Source organism: Mastacembelus armatus, chromosome 19 (genome assembly GCF_900324485.2).
Source record: "Mastacembelus armatus chromosome 19, fMasArm1.2, whole genome shotgun sequence".
Taxonomy (NCBI): Eukaryota; Metazoa; Chordata; class Actinopteri; order Synbranchiformes; family Mastacembelidae; genus Mastacembelus; species Mastacembelus armatus.
The window spans coordinates 19,577,979-19,597,647 of NC_046651.1; the positions used below are offsets into that span (position 1 = coordinate 19,577,979).

At 45.1% G+C, this 19,669-nt stretch overlaps 2 protein-coding genes across 3 annotated transcripts; one reads left to right on the top strand and one right to left on the bottom strand.

The window, feature by feature from the left end:
- Positions 1-205: 205 nt before the first annotated feature.
- On the bottom strand, positions 206-5,582 carry atad1b (ATPase family AAA domain containing 1b). 2 transcript variants are annotated; one of them, XM_026315698.1, is made up of 10 exons: positions 5,484-5,582; positions 4,570-4,775; positions 4,274-4,372; positions 3,441-3,561; positions 2,887-3,087; positions 2,524-2,630; positions 2,201-2,290; positions 2,069-2,119; positions 894-1,024; positions 206-789 (listed from the first exon to the last, which is right to left on the bottom strand). In XM_026315698.1, the coding sequence occupies exons 2-10, from the start codon at positions 4,741-4,743 to the stop codon at positions 669-671; spliced, it is 1,095 nt and encodes a 364-aa protein (XP_026171483.1). In that variant the 5' UTR covers positions 4,744-4,775; positions 5,484-5,582; the 3' UTR covers positions 206-668. The 2 variants fall into 2 exon arrangements, with proteins under 2 accessions (XP_026171483.1, XP_026171484.1); XM_026315699.1 differs by lacking the exon at positions 5,484-5,582 and adding an exon at positions 5,373-5,393.
- Positions 5,583-6,887: 1,305 nt separating this feature from the next.
- ptenb (phosphatase and tensin homolog B) lies at positions 6,888-18,761 on the top strand. The gene is made up of 9 exons (XM_026314922.2): positions 6,888-7,554; positions 9,705-9,789; positions 10,220-10,264; positions 10,888-10,931; positions 11,568-11,806; positions 12,463-12,604; positions 12,701-12,867; positions 12,973-13,230; positions 13,936-18,761. Exons 1-9 carry the CDS (start codon positions 7,476-7,478, stop codon positions 14,122-14,124), a joined length of 1,248 nt encoding a protein of 415 aa, XP_026170707.1. The 5' UTR covers positions 6,888-7,475; the 3' UTR covers positions 14,125-18,761.
- Positions 18,762-19,669: the final 908 nt, after the last annotated feature.

The following is a 19,669-nucleotide window of genomic DNA, read 5'->3' on the forward strand; positions in this document are numbered from 1 at the left end:
AATCAGCCTCCTGCGGTACAGCCGCTATTTCAACGCGCAGGACGTTATCAGCTCAGTTTACCTGTGTACAGATCCAGGAGCTGTTCTTTCCATTTTACAGCATGAAACACAGCCGGGTCTGATTTAACCTCCTACATACGTGGACATGGACTTAATCCTGTGTAGCTGAAACCTGTTATTACCAAATGTGGACACTTACAAATGCTTCATGTTCAAAGATCATATCTGGTTATTTTATTTATTGTTTCCACCTAGAAGAAATCTAAAATACAAAGCTCCGGTCTTAGGAGGCTAAGGTGGACAGGAGACAGTGCGGCTGGGTTCTGGTTCAATGACGACGACTTGTGTTTATCTTTAAAAACAGTCTTTACATGAGTTTATTTACAGGAAAACCAGCAGCAAAACACAAGGTCAGACAAGTGCAACTCAAGCTTGACGGCTTCACTTTCAGAAACAGAACTGTAGTTTTTATTTCAGGACCATCTCTTGCTGTTCCTACACGTTCTCTTCCTGTTTCTGAAAGTCTGATTTAAATAAAGAAACAAAAAGCAGCAGCACATGTTGAACACATTTGAACACATGTACAGACAGATCAGTGTTCTCACTGAGCTGAGGAATGGGGCGGGAATCGAACCCGTGACTGCATCACGTCATCCGCATGTTGGCATTCAGTCCAGTGCGGCATGAAGCAGAGCGCTGTGCCCGCCCGCCGATTTTGATTTCTTCATCTTACCGATGGCCCTGTGAAGGTCGGACTGCTGGATGGGACGAATGAAGTCCTCAGTCGGACTGAGAGAGACGAGAAGAGCGTTTATAGCTTTAGTGGAAAACTACGGCAGCAAAGTCACATCCACGCTCTTCATCGCCAGGATGCCCTGGAAAACTCAACGTACCTGCTGTTCTGACTGTGGACGAAGTCACGGACGCAGAGCAGCGCGGCGTCTCGACACATCTCTCTCAGGTCACTTCCTGAAAAGCCATCAGTTTCCTTGGCGATGTTGGTGAGGTCAACGGCCTGGTCCACCTGCAGAGACAGAGGGGGGTGATCAGAAACCAATAAAAGGGTTGATCAGTGTGAAATGATCTTCAGAAAGAAACTACCTTATATACTTCTAATTTGAAGTACTTTATGTACCGCTGGGTAGCTGACGTTAACTACCTTATATACTTCTAATTTGAAGTACTTTATGTACCGCCGGGTAGCTGACGTTAACTACCTTATATGCTTCTAATTTGAAGTACTTTATATACCGCCCGGGTAGCTGACGTTAACTACCTTATATGCTTCTAATTTGAAGTACTTTATGTACCGCCGGGTAGCTGACGTTAACTACCTTATATACTTCTAATTTGAAGTACTTTATGTACCGCCGGGTAGCTGACGTTAACTACCTTATATACTTCTAATTTGAAGTACTTTATGTACCGCCGGGTAGCTGACGTTAACTACCTTATATACTTCTAATTTGAAGTACTTTATGTACCGCCGGGTAGCTGACGTTAACTACCTTATATACTTCTAATTTGAAGTACTTTATATATCGCCGGGTAGCTGACGTTAACTACCTTATATGCTTCTAATTTGAAGTACTTTATGTACTGCTGGGTAGCTGACGTTAACTACCTTATATACTTCTAATTTGAAGTACTTTATGTACCGCTGGGTAGCTGACGTTAACTACCTTATATGCTTCTAATTTGAAGTACTTTATGTACCGCCGGGTAGCTGACGTTAACTACCTTATATACTTCTAATTTGAAGTACTTTATATACTGCTGGGTATCTTGGGAATTTCCCCCCAGGGATCAATAAAGTTTGATGATCAGTCTGTATTTTGTTGGATCCATCTGATCCTGAAAAGGAACTAAAGTTATCAGGTAAATGTAGAGCAGGAAAAAGTCCAGGGTTTGACTCTGACATGTAGTGAAGTCCAAGGATGAAGTAGCACAACATGGAAATACTCAGGTAAAGTACTGACACTTCAGAATTGTACTTGATTGAAAATACTTGGTTACTTCATCAGAATAATGCCTGTAAATTGTGTCTTTGCCAGCACCGCGAACTCACATTCTCGTTGTCCAGGATCAGCCTGAGGATCTGCTCCCTCTGCCGAGAACTCTGCAGGAACAAAAACCAGGTTTAGGATGTGACTCAATAACTGGACCTGAATCACATGTTCCTGCCTGAAATCACACGTACGGGCTGGTTGATGTGGAACCTGGTAGGCATCCTCCTCAGAATGGCGGAGTCCAGGTCCTGGGGTCGGTTTGTGGCTCCCATGATGATCACCTGACACACATCACAGGTATGATCAGGTACAGCTGTTGTGACCATTTGATCATCCTGGTTTTATTCTCAGTCTCAGGTCAACACATTAACATGATGTCAAGAACTGTCCGTCCATGACCGTCCCCCATCAGGTACCAAACACCTGACAGGGTTCTTCTGACAAGGTAGACAAGGTGTGTGTGTACCTGGCAGTGGTAGTCTCTGTGTGTGTGTGTGTGTGTGTGTGTGTGTACCTGGCAGTGGTAGTCTGTGTCCAGTCCGTCCCACAGGCTCATGAACTGAGCTTTCATCATGGCCGTGGCCTCGTGGTCTGAGCTGGAGCGACTCCTCAGGAATGAGTCTGAGAAAACACACACACACGATGTCACTTTATCCATCATCGCGCTGTGTGTGGTCAGTTTATTAGGAACCCCTGTCAGACTGAGTCTGTCTAGTCCTGCAATGACTCGTCCCTCATGAAGGTGATGGTGTTCAGTTTGTGTTCAGACTGTTTCACAGCTATTGTTCATTTTGGAGGCTGCGCATTGAACTGGACTGTTTGTCTGCCCCACTTTGACTGACAGGATGAAGTGTGTGTGTGTGTGTGTGTACTCCACCTATCTCGTCGATAAAGATGATTGACGGCTGGAGTTTGACGGCCAATGAGAACACGGCGGCGGCCAGTTTCTGGGACTCTCCGTACCATTTGTCTGTCAATGTGCTCGGCTGCAGGTTGATGAAGCGAAACCCCGCCTCTTTGGCCGTCGCCTTGGCGATGAGGGTTTTACCACAGCCCGGGGGCCCGTACAGTAACACACCTGTTGTCATGACGACGGCATGAGAATTATGGTCTGTGTACAGAGCTTTCTTCCATGTTCCCTCCCTTCCTTCTTCTTACTCCATATTCTCTCCCCCTGCAGCTGTTTCCCTCCATCATCTCTGCTTTTTATTTCCCTTCCATTTCTGCCTCATCTTTCCTTCCTCACTCCCCTTTTCCTTCCTTTGTCCTTCCTACCCCCCACATTTTTATTTGCTTCTTACTTTATTTCACACACTATTTAACCACATTTCAGAAGGTGCATCTTGTCACTCACTTTTTTATTATGATGTAAAGTTCATGTTCTTTTCACAGCTGAGAAGCAACAACACGTGATGTGTTTGTGGCTCTGACCTTTTGGAGGCTGCAGCAGTCTGGAGCCCTGGAACAGGTGTCTCTTCTGAACAGGTAAGATCACAGTCTCCTTCAGCTCTGTGATCACCTCGTCCAGACCTGCGATGTCTCTCCAGGTAATCTACAAACAATCACAGCTTCGTCTTTAGATTCGCCCGCAGGGAAAAAAGGAGAACTAGAGCCTGAACTTTCCATCCCCTTTTCATTCTGCATCCTGTTATTTTAGTTTATCATGTGCACAGAAACAACAAACTGTCAGCTGATGATTGACAGATTTTTTTTTCCTTAGGAAAAACAAATGTTGAAGCAGGAGTCCTGATATTCTGATTACTATCACAGAATTATGAAATGAAAATCAAAAGTTTATGACTAATCCTGTCAGCTGCAGCTGAACAGAGGGTTGGTAGTTCAATCCTTGGCTTCCCTGGTCCACAGGCCAAAGTGTCCTTGGGCAAGACACTGAACCCCAAGTTTCTCCCCGTGGCTTCTCCCCTGGTGGTTTTTCCCCCAGTGTATGAATGGGTGAGTGGACAAATAGTGTAAAAATTGCTTTGAGTACACCTGAGTGTAGAAAAGCACTTTACCAGTTTAGACCATTTACTTTTGAAGCCTAAAATGATTTTCCTCTTTCTAAAATGAAGACGTGACCTTTTGTTCCAGGAAACAACATTTATAGACCAAACATCGTCAGTTAATCAAGTAAATCTGCAGCAGATCACAGGGAAAAACTATTATGCAATAATGTTCTGAAATGTTCCTTGTTTCATTTTCTGTTCTGCTGTGGAGCTTGTGGAACCTGTTTAAACAGAACAGGACCCAGGAGGAAAAAGTACCTGCATGCTGAGCGGGTCCACCAGGTGAGCTGCGATGCTCATCTCGTATTCAGACAGTTTCACGTTTTTAACACCGATCTGACGCATCAGCTTCTCTGCCTGAAAGACAGAAAAATCACAGTTACACAACAAAACCACCTCAGTCACTTCATACAGACCCTGACCTTTGAGGCCCCGCTCAGTGGTCCATCCATAGGTCCAGGTCATGTTGAGTGATTAAGAATTACCGACTTTTTAAAGACCTGCAGGACGTTTAAATTTTCCCCTGAAATTTGTGTAGAGGTCACCTGCCTCACCTGTTTCTGAGCCTCCAGCTTCTGCTTCCTGGTGGGGTCGATGGCATCCACCATCCACTTGATGGTGAAGTAGGTGACGGCTCCAAATATGGTGAGGCGGAAGAGGAGTCCGATGACCTCGTTCCTGCCCAGAGGACGGGCAATGTGTTCGGCTGGGACCTCCCGTAGCACCATGATCCGGTCGGAGACTAAAGATTCAGACAGGGCTGCAGACGACAACAACAAGGCTTTAACCCAAGGTTTTACTTTGAACCTCAATGACATAGACAATTGAACCTTTTTTACTTTGTTTTTTGAATCCAGGCAGATTCTGTCAAATAAGTTCAGCTTTGTGTGTTTAACAGGAAGCAAGAAAACGTAAATGGTCCGATCTTTAAACGGAGTTTGGCCTTAATTCAAGAAACTGCAGTCTGGGTCATTTAACGTCTCTCATAACAAAGTGTATGATTTTTGAGGAGTTTGATGGAACAGACGAGCTTTAAAATGTGGTCTGGTCAGATGTTTATTATTATTCCGCCCACACTTTCAGCCCAAACGAAACCAAAACCCGATTCTGTTAAACTCTGGTAATTTTTAAACGAAGTCTGGTGGGTTTTCCAAAGAATTAGCTGGATTCTTCACCGACAGTCAAATCAACGTTTCTTTATTTTTATTTTAACCAGGACGCGCTAAGGGTCCGAGGGCCACAGTTTGGGACCCTCTGGTGTCGGCATCGAGAAAATGAAAGGGCTGTGCGGCTAGCTGCTAACGTTAGCATGGCCGTGACCTTCCGAGTTCCCGGCGGTACCGGAGCGGATCCTCACCGGTGTCAACGGACAGATGTAACCGGAGAGACACACTGCGGGACCCGGACAGCTCCGTTAAAACCGGCTGAGAAGAAAAACAGAGACCGGTGAAATCAGACGAACTCCTACCTCCTGTGGTTCCGTCAGGCAGCGGCACTTCCTCGGTCTGCTCTTCTGTTGGTGGTGCGGGATCTGTTTGCGGGACTTCTTCTTTTTCTAATAGAATCCAGAGTCAGAACCGACTTTAGGGCTCGCTACCGCCACCTGCAGTACCGCAAAGAAGACGCCATAGACTTACCGATAAATAAATCAATACCTAATCATACTGATCAGCCCAGGCCAAATAAACGAATTACACAACCTGCTGACTCACAGGTGGATCAATAAGAACCGGCACAAACCGAGATATTAAAGTTTTCGTTTATTTTTGACGGACCCAGGATTGTTCGTAGTTTTATTCTTCGATTAACAGTATTTACAGTAACATGTAAACCAAACTTCACGACAGTACATTCAAATAAATCCAATCAATAGATAGTGAAAATACAATAATACACTTTACACATATTAACCAAAACTACAACATTTCAATTACGAAGAAAAATGAGTTTCTATGAAATAAAAATGTTTTGATCTCAGTGGACTAAATATCAGTCGAGAGTTTTGTTGAAATTTTAATTTTTAATTTCCTCGTTTTACCATTTACTTCATACCATTACTCCAGAGTCTTCTGCCTCGTCCAGCCTGCAGGTGGCGCTGTGACACAACTAATAAACTGAACTTGCGATTACGTCTAGTTTCACTCGCGTACTGTCTTTATCATCATCATCATCATCAGTGTCTCTTCCTGTTCGTTTCCATTTAGAGCCACAGGTCCGGTTTGGTCCGTGTCTGCAACATCGTGAAACTTAAATGTGTGAAAGTTCAGATATAAAGCTGCTCGCTGTGACCGCAGGGGTAGTTATGTAATGTTGGTGGGACTCTGCTGGTTGCCAGGTTGGGACTTATTGCTGCTGGTCTTGTTTTGGGGTTTTAGTGATAGAGGATTGGAAAAGGAGGATGAAGACATCCGAACCTGGCAACCCTGTGTGCTGACAGGATGCGTTTGCTTCAGAAAGTTAGCCGCTAACAAATAGCATAGTCAGGTTCACAATAGTGAGCAGCAACAGGAAATGCCGAGTATTACAAAATAAAAGCACAGTTCGAGCTGCACTTCATGTGCCGAACTTTGTAAACTATCAACTTTGTAAAGTCCAGGATTTTGTCTCAGAGGACCTTCGTGTTTAATATAGCTTTCAGTAATTTTTAAAGACGTTTTGATTTTTGATTTGATTATATTTTTTCTGAAATTGTATGTCCTCTTTTAAATGTCAGCTTTGTCTCTTTTTGCTATTTTATTGGTACGTAGGGTTAGAGTTAGTATCAGAACGCACGTTGGTCAGCCATTGTTTTAAATGTGCCATATAACTACAGCGACACAAATACCGCCTTTGAGTCATACTCTTATTTTGAAGGCTCAGACCGGGTGCGCGCTGACTCTGCCGTGACTTGACTGACTCGACTCTGACTCGGTGGGTCCGCGGTGCGGGAGAGATTTTCTCTCCGTTTATCTGCGTCCAGTCACGGCGTCTCTGCTGCGCACCGATATCGGGAGCAGTCCGAGCGGATCCGTCCGACGTCTGCGGGGCTGGACCTTCATTAAGCATCACCCCGCGGATGGTTTTGTCTCAGGCAGGGGACCTGGAAACCCGGGCCCACAGCGGGAGCAGGGAGGAGGCCCCGGCGCCCCTTGTTCTGACCCAGAAAACAGCGCCGAGACTCGGGCAGGTTGTTAACTAGTAGGCCGGTTAGCCTGTGGCCGCGCCGGAGCTCGCAGGGTGGACGGCTAACGGGGTGTTTTTTCCCGCAAGGACTCATTTTGGTTCTTACTCCTCATCAGGAAGATCTTTGCACCAGAAGTCTGGATCTCGGGGGGCTGGCGGAGAGCTAGCTCCGGGCTAGCGGTCCCAGTTAGCTTCTCTCCCCGGACACCAAGCCGCGGAGGCTCCGCAGCGGGGACGGAGGATCGCGGGCGGTCGTTCCGGACTTTCTCCTACTTGCACGTTCCTCACGGAGACGACAATGGCCGCCTTAATCAAGGAAATCGTGAGCAGAAACAAAAGGCGATACCAGGAGGACGGGTTCGACCTGGACCTGACCTGTATCCTTTTCATGTACTTTCTCCGGGTCTGGTTAGCCCGGTCCGCTAGCTTGTGTCATGCAGGACTCCATTCAGAAATGTGCCAATTTAACGATGCTGCCCATGTTGGCCAGCCCGCGTATCTTTGATAGCTCAGGACTCGTGGACCGGATCCACGGACGGTTAATGGCGTCGGAATTCGCCAAAAGTGCTTTAAATGTAGTGAAGTTCTCTTTAGGGGGCGATGGTTGCAGTTCTCAAACGTTCTCGCGCATATTTACGGATTTGCACCTTACCCTTAAATTCGCAAATATTTGAACGAAGTTCGTGGTGAAGGGGCTGTTCGCCGACGTTTCTCCGCCTGTAAGTGAGGGAGCGTCGGCTGCTGCCCGATGAGGCTTCACGCTGTTTTACCGTGAGTCGTTTGTTTTTGTTTCTGAGCGACGGTTGGCTAGGCTAACAGGCTAAGCTAACAGGCTAGGCTAACAGCGGTGTCAGTGGCGTTGCATCAGCAGCGGCTCGCAGACCTGCACACCTGAGAAAATCACAGCAGCAGGTAGAGATGTGAGTAGAGCAGGACGAGGGGCGTCAGGTTTTAGATCCAAAGCACAGAGGTCAGGACTGATGGTTGATTCCCACAGCGGTGTAACGTTACCCACAAATATCTCCGTTTTTAGGGTAAAATGCAGAAACGTGACTGGGTGCAGCTTCTCAGATGTGATTATCATGCAACGTGATGATGAAGTGGATTATTTGTTAGCCACGGTTTGTATCGGCACAAATAAAAAGGTTTGAGTGGAGTAAAAATAAAGTTGCCCCATCACAAACGTGTTCATTGGTCCAACATGTGCATTAATGATAATTGATGCTGGAGTGTTTTTGATGTTATGGAGATTAGATTAGATTTAGCACATTGGAAGTGCAGGTGCAACCTCAGTTTGTGAGCGCTGCACCTGAGGTCCAGATGCAGGGTCAGTATTTACACAGTGACGGGCAGAAGGGCCACTGAGGTTGCACTGACAGGTCTGGACAAATAAAATCAGTGCTCACAGAAACACGTCTGCTGCAGCTGAACTGAGTCTGCTCCAGACTTAAATTAGTCGAGCACTTCAGATTTTAACATTATCTGGCTCATTCTTCTTTAAAACAAATAATCCAATCCAATGGAAAATAACACAGAAGCAAAACATTAACATGTAGTGACTGTACGTAGGAGACATCAGCTTGGACAAAGGGAAACTGTTACTGATCCTTGGATCAGTAAAACATTTTGGAAATCCTGTTAAAAATCATCTTCATGCTGCAGAAAGAGAATATTTGTTGATCCATGTGGTTAACAAAGGATACAAAAGGTGACGTCTTCCTCCACGCGTCGCTTCACTTACTGTGGGAGAGAACACAAACTGACACCTGGAGTATATAGGTTTTACTTATTTTTTACCTGAGGTTGATTCATTTTTTCTTTCTCTCACCTGATTGTTTCTGCTGGGATTCATGGGATTTTTGACATTATTTATGTGTTAATGTGTGAAATCGTTGTTCTGCTGTGTCTGTCGATGACATCATGGTGCTTCACTGGGCGAGAGAGGATGAAAGGCACAGGAGAGAGAGAGCGAAGGGCTGAGGTTCAGCAGTGTTTTATTGAAAATGAATCTGGTTTAGAATCTGCTTCTTGAACCTGAAATGTTGTGAATCTCTTTATGAATTTAAGTCTTTCTAAGGACACAGCGTCTGATTCTGTGTATATGTGTGTCACTGAGTCCAGATCCCATCCAGAGACTGACAGCACCAATGAATATGTGAATCCAGAACCTGGTTCAGCTTATGGGTCTGTGCCGTAGACCTCCATTGTTGTCCAAAACCTATTGAAAACCCAGCAGGGAGCCACACCGCTGACCTGGCTCACATGGTTCTTCCTCACCAACAATGGGAGGCCCGTCTTCTTCCAAAAACCAGCTCCAGACTCTGCTGTGAGCTGCGAGTAGAACCAAACCAGAGACCAGTCGACTATAAAAAGTGACGGCTGCTCTCAGGCTGTGGTGCTGGATCCAAACTAGAAGCAGCTCCAGAACCAACTTAAAGGATTGAGCCGCCGGTTTGAATCCCAAAAGCTTTTAGGAAATTGTGGCACTTTTCCACTGCTGTTCAATGATCCTTAACTCGGCATTCAGATATTTATCCAAACATCATCGCGATGGGTTTTCCTGCAGAGCGACTGGAGGGAGTTTACAGGAACAACATTGATGACGTTGTTCGGTAAGATGGCACGTTGCATGACCCTTGACCTTCCCTGGCAGCACCAGTTTTTGTTGGTTTTTCTATTTTTGCACCTTTTTTTTTTTTACACTTCCTGTTGATTGTTTTCAAAGTCATTTATCAGGTTTCACTTTCAATAAGAAAAAATCATGAACAGAAACAATTCCACACAGTAAAAATGTTCTGATATGAACAAAAGCCCTACATTTAATTTGCTGCTTTAGGTATGGAAGTATTTACAGTAGGTGTAGTGAAAATATCAGTAGTAGTGTTTGGGCTGCCTGCGACAGTTGCCAGATTGGTAAAAAAAACATGAGTTTGGCATATGCAGTAAAAGTATAAAGTACTAATGAAATGCAAAGTATATTGGAGTGAACGTAGTCACTCGCAGTAAAACCCTTTAAAAACTCAACCTGTCTGTGTCTCTCAGGTTTTTGGACTCAAAGCACAAGAATCACTATAAGATCTACAACCTGTAAGTACTGGGCTGTTTTTCCAGCTTCTCTTTAACTTTCCTGTTGATTGGATTTGACAACGCTCTTTGAGACATATCTCTGCATGTGTAGGCGGTTTGTACTCCAGCTGTCAGACCATGTGATGAATCCACCCTCCACAGTCCGTTTACTTGTTTGAGGCAGATTAGCATCGTAGCTCTACAGATGTTAACCACATAAACATGGACACACGTGGTATTTCTGTGATCAGCAGGTTCTGGTGTTTCCTGTGATACCACATGTGACCTAGTCTGACAAAGGGCTGTGATAGAACAAGGTGGGATGCTGAGAGCAGACGACTGAGGTTAATGTCTCTGTCGTCCTCCACTTTGGTCAGGACCGAAACCCTCAGGGTGAACCGATCCTTTGACTTTTTCATGTGTCAAGCACTTTGGTTTCTAACCAAACACCTGCAGAACTGATGGCATTCCCATCAGCCTCAGCTGTGTTTATTACTGATAGCCAGCCAGTGCTAGCATGCTAAACCAGGAATGGTGGAGGACGTGGCACGGTACTATCTGAATCTGATGAAGATACCAGCAGTCACGTGTCCTGCTATGAGAGCAGTCCGATAAGTTTTGCTGACATCTGTCTCTGTCCACAGATGTGCAGAGCGAAATTACGACACATCAAAGTTCAACTGTCGAGGTAAGTGGGACTCATCAGAACCCTGACCTGTGTGTGTTAATCTGTGAAACTGATCGGCCACAGTTAAACAGACGGATTGAGGTGGTGAAAAAGCACCGAATTCAGTTCTCTGAACAAAAGGCAGTGGAAAGCTTCAAAAATCTTACATCTGATGTTCCAGGCCTCTTGATGTTTTTCTTGATGTTAATTTCAGCATTCATCAAACACACAGGTTCATCTGCTGTGGCTCATCATTTATTTATTCTGTCAGCTGAGAAAGAAAAGAAACTCTTGGCTGTTGTCTGAACATTGTTTTATCTGAGGCATTAGCCAGCTAGCATGGTCATAACTGGACCTTTGGATTGAATGAATCTGATGTGAATTTGGGAGGAAGTGGAGCTTTGGGTCACGTTAGCAGGAACCAGAGCGTCTACTGGACTGACACATTTACTCCTTAGTCAGCTAACTCTAGCTTTGGACTGGACACTTTGTAGTTCATGTCGTAGCTTCAGGAAACAGGACGGGATGGGAGGAGCTTAAGGTGGGTGTTGGTCTGGACTCATTAGAGCCTCAGAGGCCGAGGAGACATGTAATAAAGAAATAAAACAGACTGTCGTATGTAATGTGTCTCTGAGCTCTGCCCTGTCTCTCCTGCAGTTGCTCAGTTCCCGTTCGAGGACCACAACCCCCCCCAACTGGAACTGATCAAGCCATTCTGTGAGGACTTGGATAAGTGGTTGAGCGAGGATGAGCAGCATGTCGCAGCCATCCACTGCAAGGCAGGAAAAGGCCGCACCGGCGTCATGATCTGTGCCTACCTGCTGCACCGAGCCAAGTTTCAGGAAGCTCAGGAGGCGCTGGATTTCTACGGAGAGGTCCGCACTCGCGACAAGAAGGTAACAACACCGCTGCCCTTTATATGAAGTAAAACTGCTGCTTGGAATGATGCTCCTACCATGCTGCTACTTTGGTCCATTCTCTGAAAACTAGGTGCCAGATTCACTTTTGACAAGCATCTCAACAAGGATGACATGACCCACAGTGGGTGGTCAAGATATTTATGAAGAATTGAACAATGATTATTTTTCTCATGCTGTGGCTTTGACAGCACTGTTTAAAGGAAGTTGAAATCCAGTTAATGAAAATGGACTTTGGTTCGTTAAACTTCTGGTTTCCTTAGTTAATTTAGGTTGTTAGAGGTTCAGCTTATGGGTCTGTGCCGTAGACCTCCATTGTTGTCCAAAAACTATTAAAAACACAGCAGGGAGCCACACCACTGACCTGGCTCACATGGTTCTACCTCACCAACAATGGGAGGCCCGTCTTCTTCCAAAAACCAGCTCCGGACGCTGAGAACGGCCGTCACCGTTTACAGGCTCTGAAGGAACAAAGAGTCCACTGGTCTGTGGTTCTGCTGCTCCACCAGCTTCTCTCTCCTCACAGCGACGACTGGAGCTGGTTTTTGGCAAAATACAGGCCTCCCATTGGTTTTAGTGTGTAGATGGGACACAATTCAACCTAACTTGATGATTTTCTGTGTGTGTGTGTTCAGGGTGTGACCATCCCCAGTCAGCGGCGCTATGTCATCTACTACAGCTTCCTGTTGAGGAACCAGCTGCATTACAAACCTGTCGCTTTGCTCTTCCACAAGATGGTGTTTGAAACCATCCCCATGTTCACTGGAGGCACCTGCAGTGAGTGAAACTGTCTTACACAGGACCAGCAAAATGAAGAGACCCATGAAGTGTGTGTTGTTGTTAATGAAAAACCTCATGTTGTTATTGGTGCAGACCCTCAGTTTGTGGTGTACCAGCTGAAGGTAAAGATCCACACCTCTAACCCCTCCCACACCCGACGAGAGGACAAACTGATGCTGTTCGAGTTCCCGCAGCCACTTCCTGTCTGTGGAGACATCAAGGTGGAGTTCTTCCACAAGCAAAACAAGATGATGAAGAAGGTGAGGTGGCGAACAATGTGAAAGTCCATCTGCTTTCGGTATATTTGGCATTTATCACTTGTTTTATGACAAAAATCACAGAAATATCTCCCTCTGTCCTTCCAGGAAAAGATGTTCCACTTCTGGATCAACACCTTCTTCATCCCGGGTCCGGAGGAGCTCCTCGACAAACTGGAAAACGGCAGCGCTGGGACGTTGCGGGAAGCGGCCGACAGAACGCACCAGAACCCGGGGGTGATGACGATGACATTGATGGGAGGAGAAACCAACGACAGGGACTACCTGGTTCTCACTCTGACCAAGAACGACCTGGACAAGGCCAACAAAGACAAGGCCAATAGGAACTTTTCCCCGAACTTCAAGGTAAAACTCAGTTTCACCATTGAACGTGGTTTCACCAGGTTCATGAAGAAAGTTGACTGTGTTAACACAAACATGGTGGGCAGAAACGATAGTTGTAATAATGATTCAAATCCTTGTTCTCTTTTCTGTTCATCACATTTTTGTGTTTGAGGTTTTCAGGAACCTGGCCTGGGTATTAATTATTTAAAGACTCACTTATGAATCTGAGCACTAAGAAATTCAGTATAACAAATACGTCAATGCTCCGAGTTTCAGTTTTTGCTCTTTTAATCATCTAATGGTGCAGATTTCTTTATTTTGCTGAAATAAGTGAGAAAATTAAGTTTCTCCTCAGTGTGTGCTGATGTTAGCACTGAAACACAGCTGGACGTCAGTGAACCTGACAGGACTCGCTGTGGGGTTCTGGACCAGACCGAGTTCAGATAAATCACTCCCTCATGAAGCTCAGAGTTTAGGTTGTAACCATGGTAACATGGTAAATGATAAAAACCTGAGTAAAGTGTTTCGTTCTTGGTTGAAACTAAAATAAGATTCAAACTAAATCAAATTCAGGTGACAAGCGTTTACTGTCGCCGTCGTCCTACATGGACAGGAAACTGTCTGACAGGGAAGCAACCAGGGAAGGGCTCCTGTTCAGCCGGTGGTCGGCCCTGGAGGTCAACATTCGTGCATCTCTAACATCATCTTTGTTTTGGTCTGATTTAGGTGAAACTGTATTTTACCAAGACAGTGGAGGAGGGCGCTAACTGTGATGCAAGCAGCACCTTGGCCTCGGTGACGCCGGACGTAAGTGACAATGAACCGGATCACTACCGCTACTCCGACACGACAGACTCGGACCCAGAGAACGAACCTTTTGAAGAGGACCACCACAATCAGATCACAAAAGTCTGACACACACACAGTCACACTCACACAAATATATAATATACAGTATATATGTATGTATGTATTGACACTGATAAAGCCCCAAGCTAAGACAAGTGCGTGGTTATCTTGGGGAATATAATTAATGGACCAGAACTGACCTACGGACTCTTGATTCAGAGCTTAGATCAGAATTTAAGCCACGCCCCCTCCAATCTTCTGTTTCTTGCACACCTGGACAATCACGACATTGAGGGTGAGGAGGGCTGGGACAAAAGTGTGGGTGGGGCCAGGCTGGGAAAATGGTCGAAGGATGGACAAACAGACGAATGAATGGACAGAGAGGAGATTTTAAAAATGAAAGAAGTAAAACTTGAATATAAACAAACAAGACAAGTAGACTTCTTTGCTGACTACACCAATGTTGGATAAATCCCCACAATCCCTATGTGTCCTTCTTTCCTTTCCTTTCCTTCCTTCCTAACCAGTTTTAGGAAACTTAAAGCTGACCAATCCTCATCCTTTCTCATTTGTACCCTCTTCAGTTTGTTAAGCTGTGTTGGAGTGTTGACTCTTCTCTCTGTGTGCGAACGTCACACGTGGTTTTTCGGTGGAAGTGTGGCTCATTTATATTTGGTCCTTCTTGAAGGCCAGTACGGTTTCAGCACATTGCATCTGAATATTTGGCGATTTTCATCTGCAGCGTTTCCTGCAGATCTGGTTCTGAAAGTAAATTTAGACCACATGAAACAAATTTTAGCAGATGATGGTAACAGTAGTCGATCATCAGACATTGATCAGTGTATCAGCGTATGTAGAGGATATTGGCCTGTTGGTGTTTAAAGGTCAGTCTGTTTCTGCTGGTTTAAAAAAATTCTGCACTACCCCAAAGTTTTCTTCAGTTTCATTTGGATTGTTTAAAGGCAGCAGAATGGTTTTGGTTACCCTGATCTTCAAAAATTCTCCTGGGCTGAACTGGACTCAGTGGGTTTGGACCAGTCACTCTGAGCCAGTTTAATAAGATGGAGCTGACCAAAGTCAGCCTGAGCTGGTTGAGACTAGTCCAAGTCTATTTATGTCAGTTTGGGCAAATCTGAGCTGGTTTGGGGAAACTGGTCTGGACCAATATGGCCCAGTAAGTCTGACTCACTTTTAACTTGTCCCAGTCAGTTTGAACCAGTTTGAACTTGCTGAGATCATTGAGCATGAGACAGGACTAGTTTCAGCTTGTCTAGACTCACCAATCTGCACCAGTCTGAGTCGGCTTGCTGGAACTGCCTTATCGCTGGTCTGGTCCCAGTTTAGACCAGTCCTGGCTGGGCGTAGCACACAAAGAGAAGTGACAACCTGTTTGAATGTGACAATGAAGAAGAGAAACTTGGATTATTCGTAATCTGCTGCAGTTCTCTCAATCGTCTACTGTTGGAAACACGTACAGTACAAACCTACTGTGAACAAACTTCTGCTACTCTGACTTTTGTCCGTCTCTGCGTTTGCACAGAGGGGTTCTCTCGGCTCTCAGCTTTTACCGTTACAGAAAACCTTTTTCTTATTCTCTGACCTGTGTCAATCATTAAGCTAAACGAGGAACAAGCTACACACAGTATAACCATTCCTTCAGCCAGATGTGCTATTAAGCTTTACACCTGTAAGTAACACACCCCGAAACAAGCTACGACTCCAGAGCGCTTGATTTTCATTTGCCTGAGATCTTCAGTGGGTGGGGTTAGCACTTCATAAAGGACAGTCCACTGAAGCTTGATGACTTTGTATGTATCTCTGGTCACATGTAGCCCAGGAAAGTGTAAGTGACTCATGTTTATGTTGATTTCTGTCCAGTTTGGGGGGTTCAGGACCATGCAGGGTTTTGGGAGCACATAGCTCAGCCTCGGTTTGTCTTTGGTTACCAACATGCTCTATAATTATTACTCTGTCCATAGACTATTAAGTGTTTATTCGCTGATGGTTCTCACAGACATTTACGTCCTTTAAGCTGTACCTTTAAGCCCCAGGAGAGTTTGAGGACCATATTAGCATCACAGCAGGTTTCACACCAGTCCATCTGGACTTTACAGAACTGAATGAACATTAGGGAGGCTGTGATTTATATATTTTTATTTTTTCTGATTATACATTAATTTCCAGCATTGGTCACTGATCAAACCAATCACCAGCTGGTTCCTGTTCTTTGGACTTTAACTGAAAGTTGGTGCTTCTCTTTCAGTGCAACAAGTTGGGGATTTAAAAACTTCTGTGGACTTTGATTACCCTGTGGACGTGCCCTCTTTGTAAAGACGTCCACTGTTTTACTGCAGGAACTAAATAGAACTGGACCATTTTATCGGCCCGCAGTCGATCAATGCCTCCCTAATGATCATTTGGCTCCAGGTTCTGTGTTGGTTGTATTTCCGGTTGATTTCCGTCCCGACATTTGGTGCTACAGCCAATCATCAGTGTCACGCTGGTCCTGAACTAATCATCCTTCACCTTCAGTGTGGTTTGGAGTTGGGACTTCCAGCTCCTGTTGTTGACTCTGTAGAACTTGTCAAGAGCCTGATCACACAGGACTCTGTCCAGAACACAAAGTCCACAGTCCTGATTTTATTCTGAAAAGCTGCAAAGGCAGAAGCCTGTGTACAGCTGTTTCCTGTGTGATCAGGTTGAGGCGTGGCACTGAGGATCAATAAGGTCCCCTCCAGTTTGTCTGTCGCCTCGTACTTACAGTCAACATGTGGGTTTTAGGTGCTGAGCCGAGCCTGTGGTGCTCTCCACCAGCAGCAGGTGTTTGACAGTCTCGGCTTATGTTTGTGTACCGCCAGCATTTTACAGCAGCAGCACACTTGCTGTCTTAAGTCCTGTCAGGCCTGGCCTCACTTCCTGCGTCAACCCGTTCAGACATGACTGGCATGTAGACCTGTTCAGTAGAGGGATTGAAAGCCTGGTGAGTTCACAGCACAACTAACTGGTGCCGACTCCAGAAACAGCAAAAGGCTGAACTGATCCGGGAAAAGTGGATCTGACCTTCCAAAGTGTCAAGAGTTCAGATGTTTTAGTCTCTTTCAGGACACAGGTGCAATCACTTCACCGTAGCTGCCCATTCTGCTTCTGGATGTTTGACTTGACTTATCGATACTTTGCCTCCACGTCTAAGAACATATTGTGCAGTATTAGACCCAACTTCCTCTCAAGAGGCTGGTTTGAAATAAGAGCTAAACATGTTTTTCTTGCTAAAAGTTACACAAATGTGTCAGAACAGCCGTGTTCCAGCCAAGAACTGAACACGTTCCACTGCAGATACACCCAAACCCCAAATGTTTTTCTAAAACTGAGTTGGTCATGTTTAGTGTTTTTGGTCTTATTAGACCTGATGCTTCATTTCTGTTCCCGTTCAGTGAAATCAGGTCGGACACCGTACTGTATAAAACCTTGGTAACTATCAGGGTGCAGCTGTGGAAGCACTTTAAACCTGGATGGTAGGCTTTAATAAGTGACATGGGGAAGACCGACCCGGTCAGCGTCCAGAAGTAAATAGAGTTATTACCTCCTGCTGAGCGCTGGTGGTACACTGCACATACTGATGTGTGCTGAACGGGTTTTAGGTGTGAGGCCGGCAGGTGCTGTCTCGTTTTGACTGTTTCAGGTGCTCGAAACCCTTTTGTGCGTGTGTGTGTGTGTGTGTGTGTGCGTGTGTGCGTGTGGCACCCATGCAGGAAATAGCTGTTTGTACACTGACAGAACCAGCCTTGAACTTGGTTTTGGTGTTTAATGCCCCACAAATGCCACTGAATAACTGACCCACACAGAAATATACTCCATCTCCTGCAGTTGGTCCAGAGACAAAGATTCTTTGCTTTGTCTCTGCAGCCAGTCAGAAAATGCTTCAGCTGTTTTGTTTACATCTCATTGCCAAACCTGCCAAAAAGAATCTCAGACTCTGAGGTTTTATGTTTTTAAGTTTGAATTTGGTGTTTGTTCGTTCAGACTCGAGCAGGTAAACGTGGTCCATGATTGTTCTGTGTACGTGTTGCTTTGAGGTGCGGTCACATTAATGCACCGCTCAGCACTGCTCCCACTCACAACGATGTCCTGGTTGTCAGGTAGTCACTGGTGCAAGTACTGAGATCCTTTACTTCAGTATAAGTAGCAGTACTGCACTGTAAAAATACTTCACTACAAGTAGAAGTCCTCAAAATTTTGTCTAAATGTCAACTTGGAAATCCTTTTTTGAAATAACAGGTCTTTGATTTTTGACAGAAGTAAACAAAAATTAACATTTTGAACATTTTACTCATTTCTGGCTGGTTTTCTGGTTGAAATGAGTCACTGTCACTGCTGCTGGTTTCTCTTGATACTTTACCCCAAAGTGACCCAGTGGGCTCAGTACTGATGTTTATTAGTCAGTCAAACTAAACCAGGCTGGTTTTGGACTCGGGGCAGTGCTGTGTCATCGGGTTTCAGCTGGGTGGTCCATGATATCGCTGTGTTTTTGATTTGGTTTGGTTTTCACTCAGTCAACAAACAGAAAAGTCACAGTAACTCCGGCCTGCATCACCACAAAAGCATTACATGTTCAACTGCCCGCCCCACTTCTTTTATTCTTTTCCCTCTTCTTTTATAATGAAATAAAACACTGTAAAAGTGAATAAACTATTTATAAACATTCATTGTTGTCCTCAAAGGTTGTGAAATTATTGTCATATCTGTTGTTGCTACGTGTTCACATGTAATCCAACGTGTTTTGGTCAAACACACACACTTTTCCAAGTCCTTGAAAAAATCATCCTTATTCATTTTGATTTCCTTAGACAGAACAATGACAGAGCTGCTACAGGAAAATGCAAACTACCAAAAAAAGTTTGAAACAGCTGCAGAGGGACACAGTATTAGCATGCTAACATTAGCTAAGTATCCTCAACAGAGTTCAGCTGAGGCTGATGGGAACATTTAGTTCTGCGGGTGTTTCATGGAAACCAGTGTTGGACACATCAACATGTGATGCTGTAAAGTCACAGGATCATGTTCCACCTGAGAAACATGAATATTTGAAGCACATTTCACCAAAGTCCATCCAACTTTGTCATGTGTTTCAGCCTGGACCAGCGTGCAGGACCTGCTGATAGACAGAGCCCTGAAACTAAAACTCGTCCCGCAGAGACAGAAGAATCTCAACAAAACGACAAGCCATTCAAATCAATCTGCATGTGAACTAATTGTCCTGCTGTAGAAACACGTGTCGCTGGTCTGTCAGTGACTTGGAAGAAAAGAAAATCGCTTCCCCCACAATGCATTGCAGTCGCACTACTGAGCACGTCCAAACGACTGGAGAACGGGGAGGAAAAAGGAGGTCACACACTCAGCGAGCCTTGTGGGCACCAAACCATAACTAATTCTGTCTTATCTGCTGCTATAAAAAGATCAAAGAAAGTGTGAAGCAGCAGAGAAACCACCAACAGGCAGCGTCTTCGCTCCGGCTGCATCAGGCTCCACTTTTACTCTTCAAAGGTCTGCATCGGGCTCAGTCTCAAGTCTGATTTACTTCAAGTCCCATCTTCAGCCGTGCAGCTTCATTTTG

Bases quoted from the DNA above. Each gene is read 5' to 3' on its own strand.
- atad1b (XM_026315698.1), bottom strand. From the start codon at position 4,743: ATGGTGCTACGGGAGGTCCCAGCCGAACACATTGCCCGTCCTCTGGGC. The intron at 2,120-2,200 runs GTACGTGTGATT...TTGTTCCTGCAG, and splicing joins GGTTCCACATCAACCAGCCC to AGTTCTCGGCAGAGGGAGCA. The intron at 1,025-2,068 runs GTGAGTTCGCGG...CTGTCTCTGCAG, and splicing joins TGATCCTGGACAACGAGAAT to GTGGACCAGGCCGTTGACCT.
- ptenb (XM_026314922.2), top strand. From the start codon at position 7,476: ATGGCCGCCTTAATCAAGGAAATCGTGAGCAGAAACAAAAGGCGATAC. The intron at 12,605-12,700 runs GTGAGTGAAACT...TTATTGGTGCAG, and splicing joins GTTCACTGGAGGCACCTGCA to ACCCTCAGTTTGTGGTGTAC. The intron at 12,868-12,972 runs GTGAGGTGGCGA...CTGTCCTTCCAG, and splicing joins AAAACAAGATGATGAAGAAG to GAAAAGATGTTCCACTTCTG.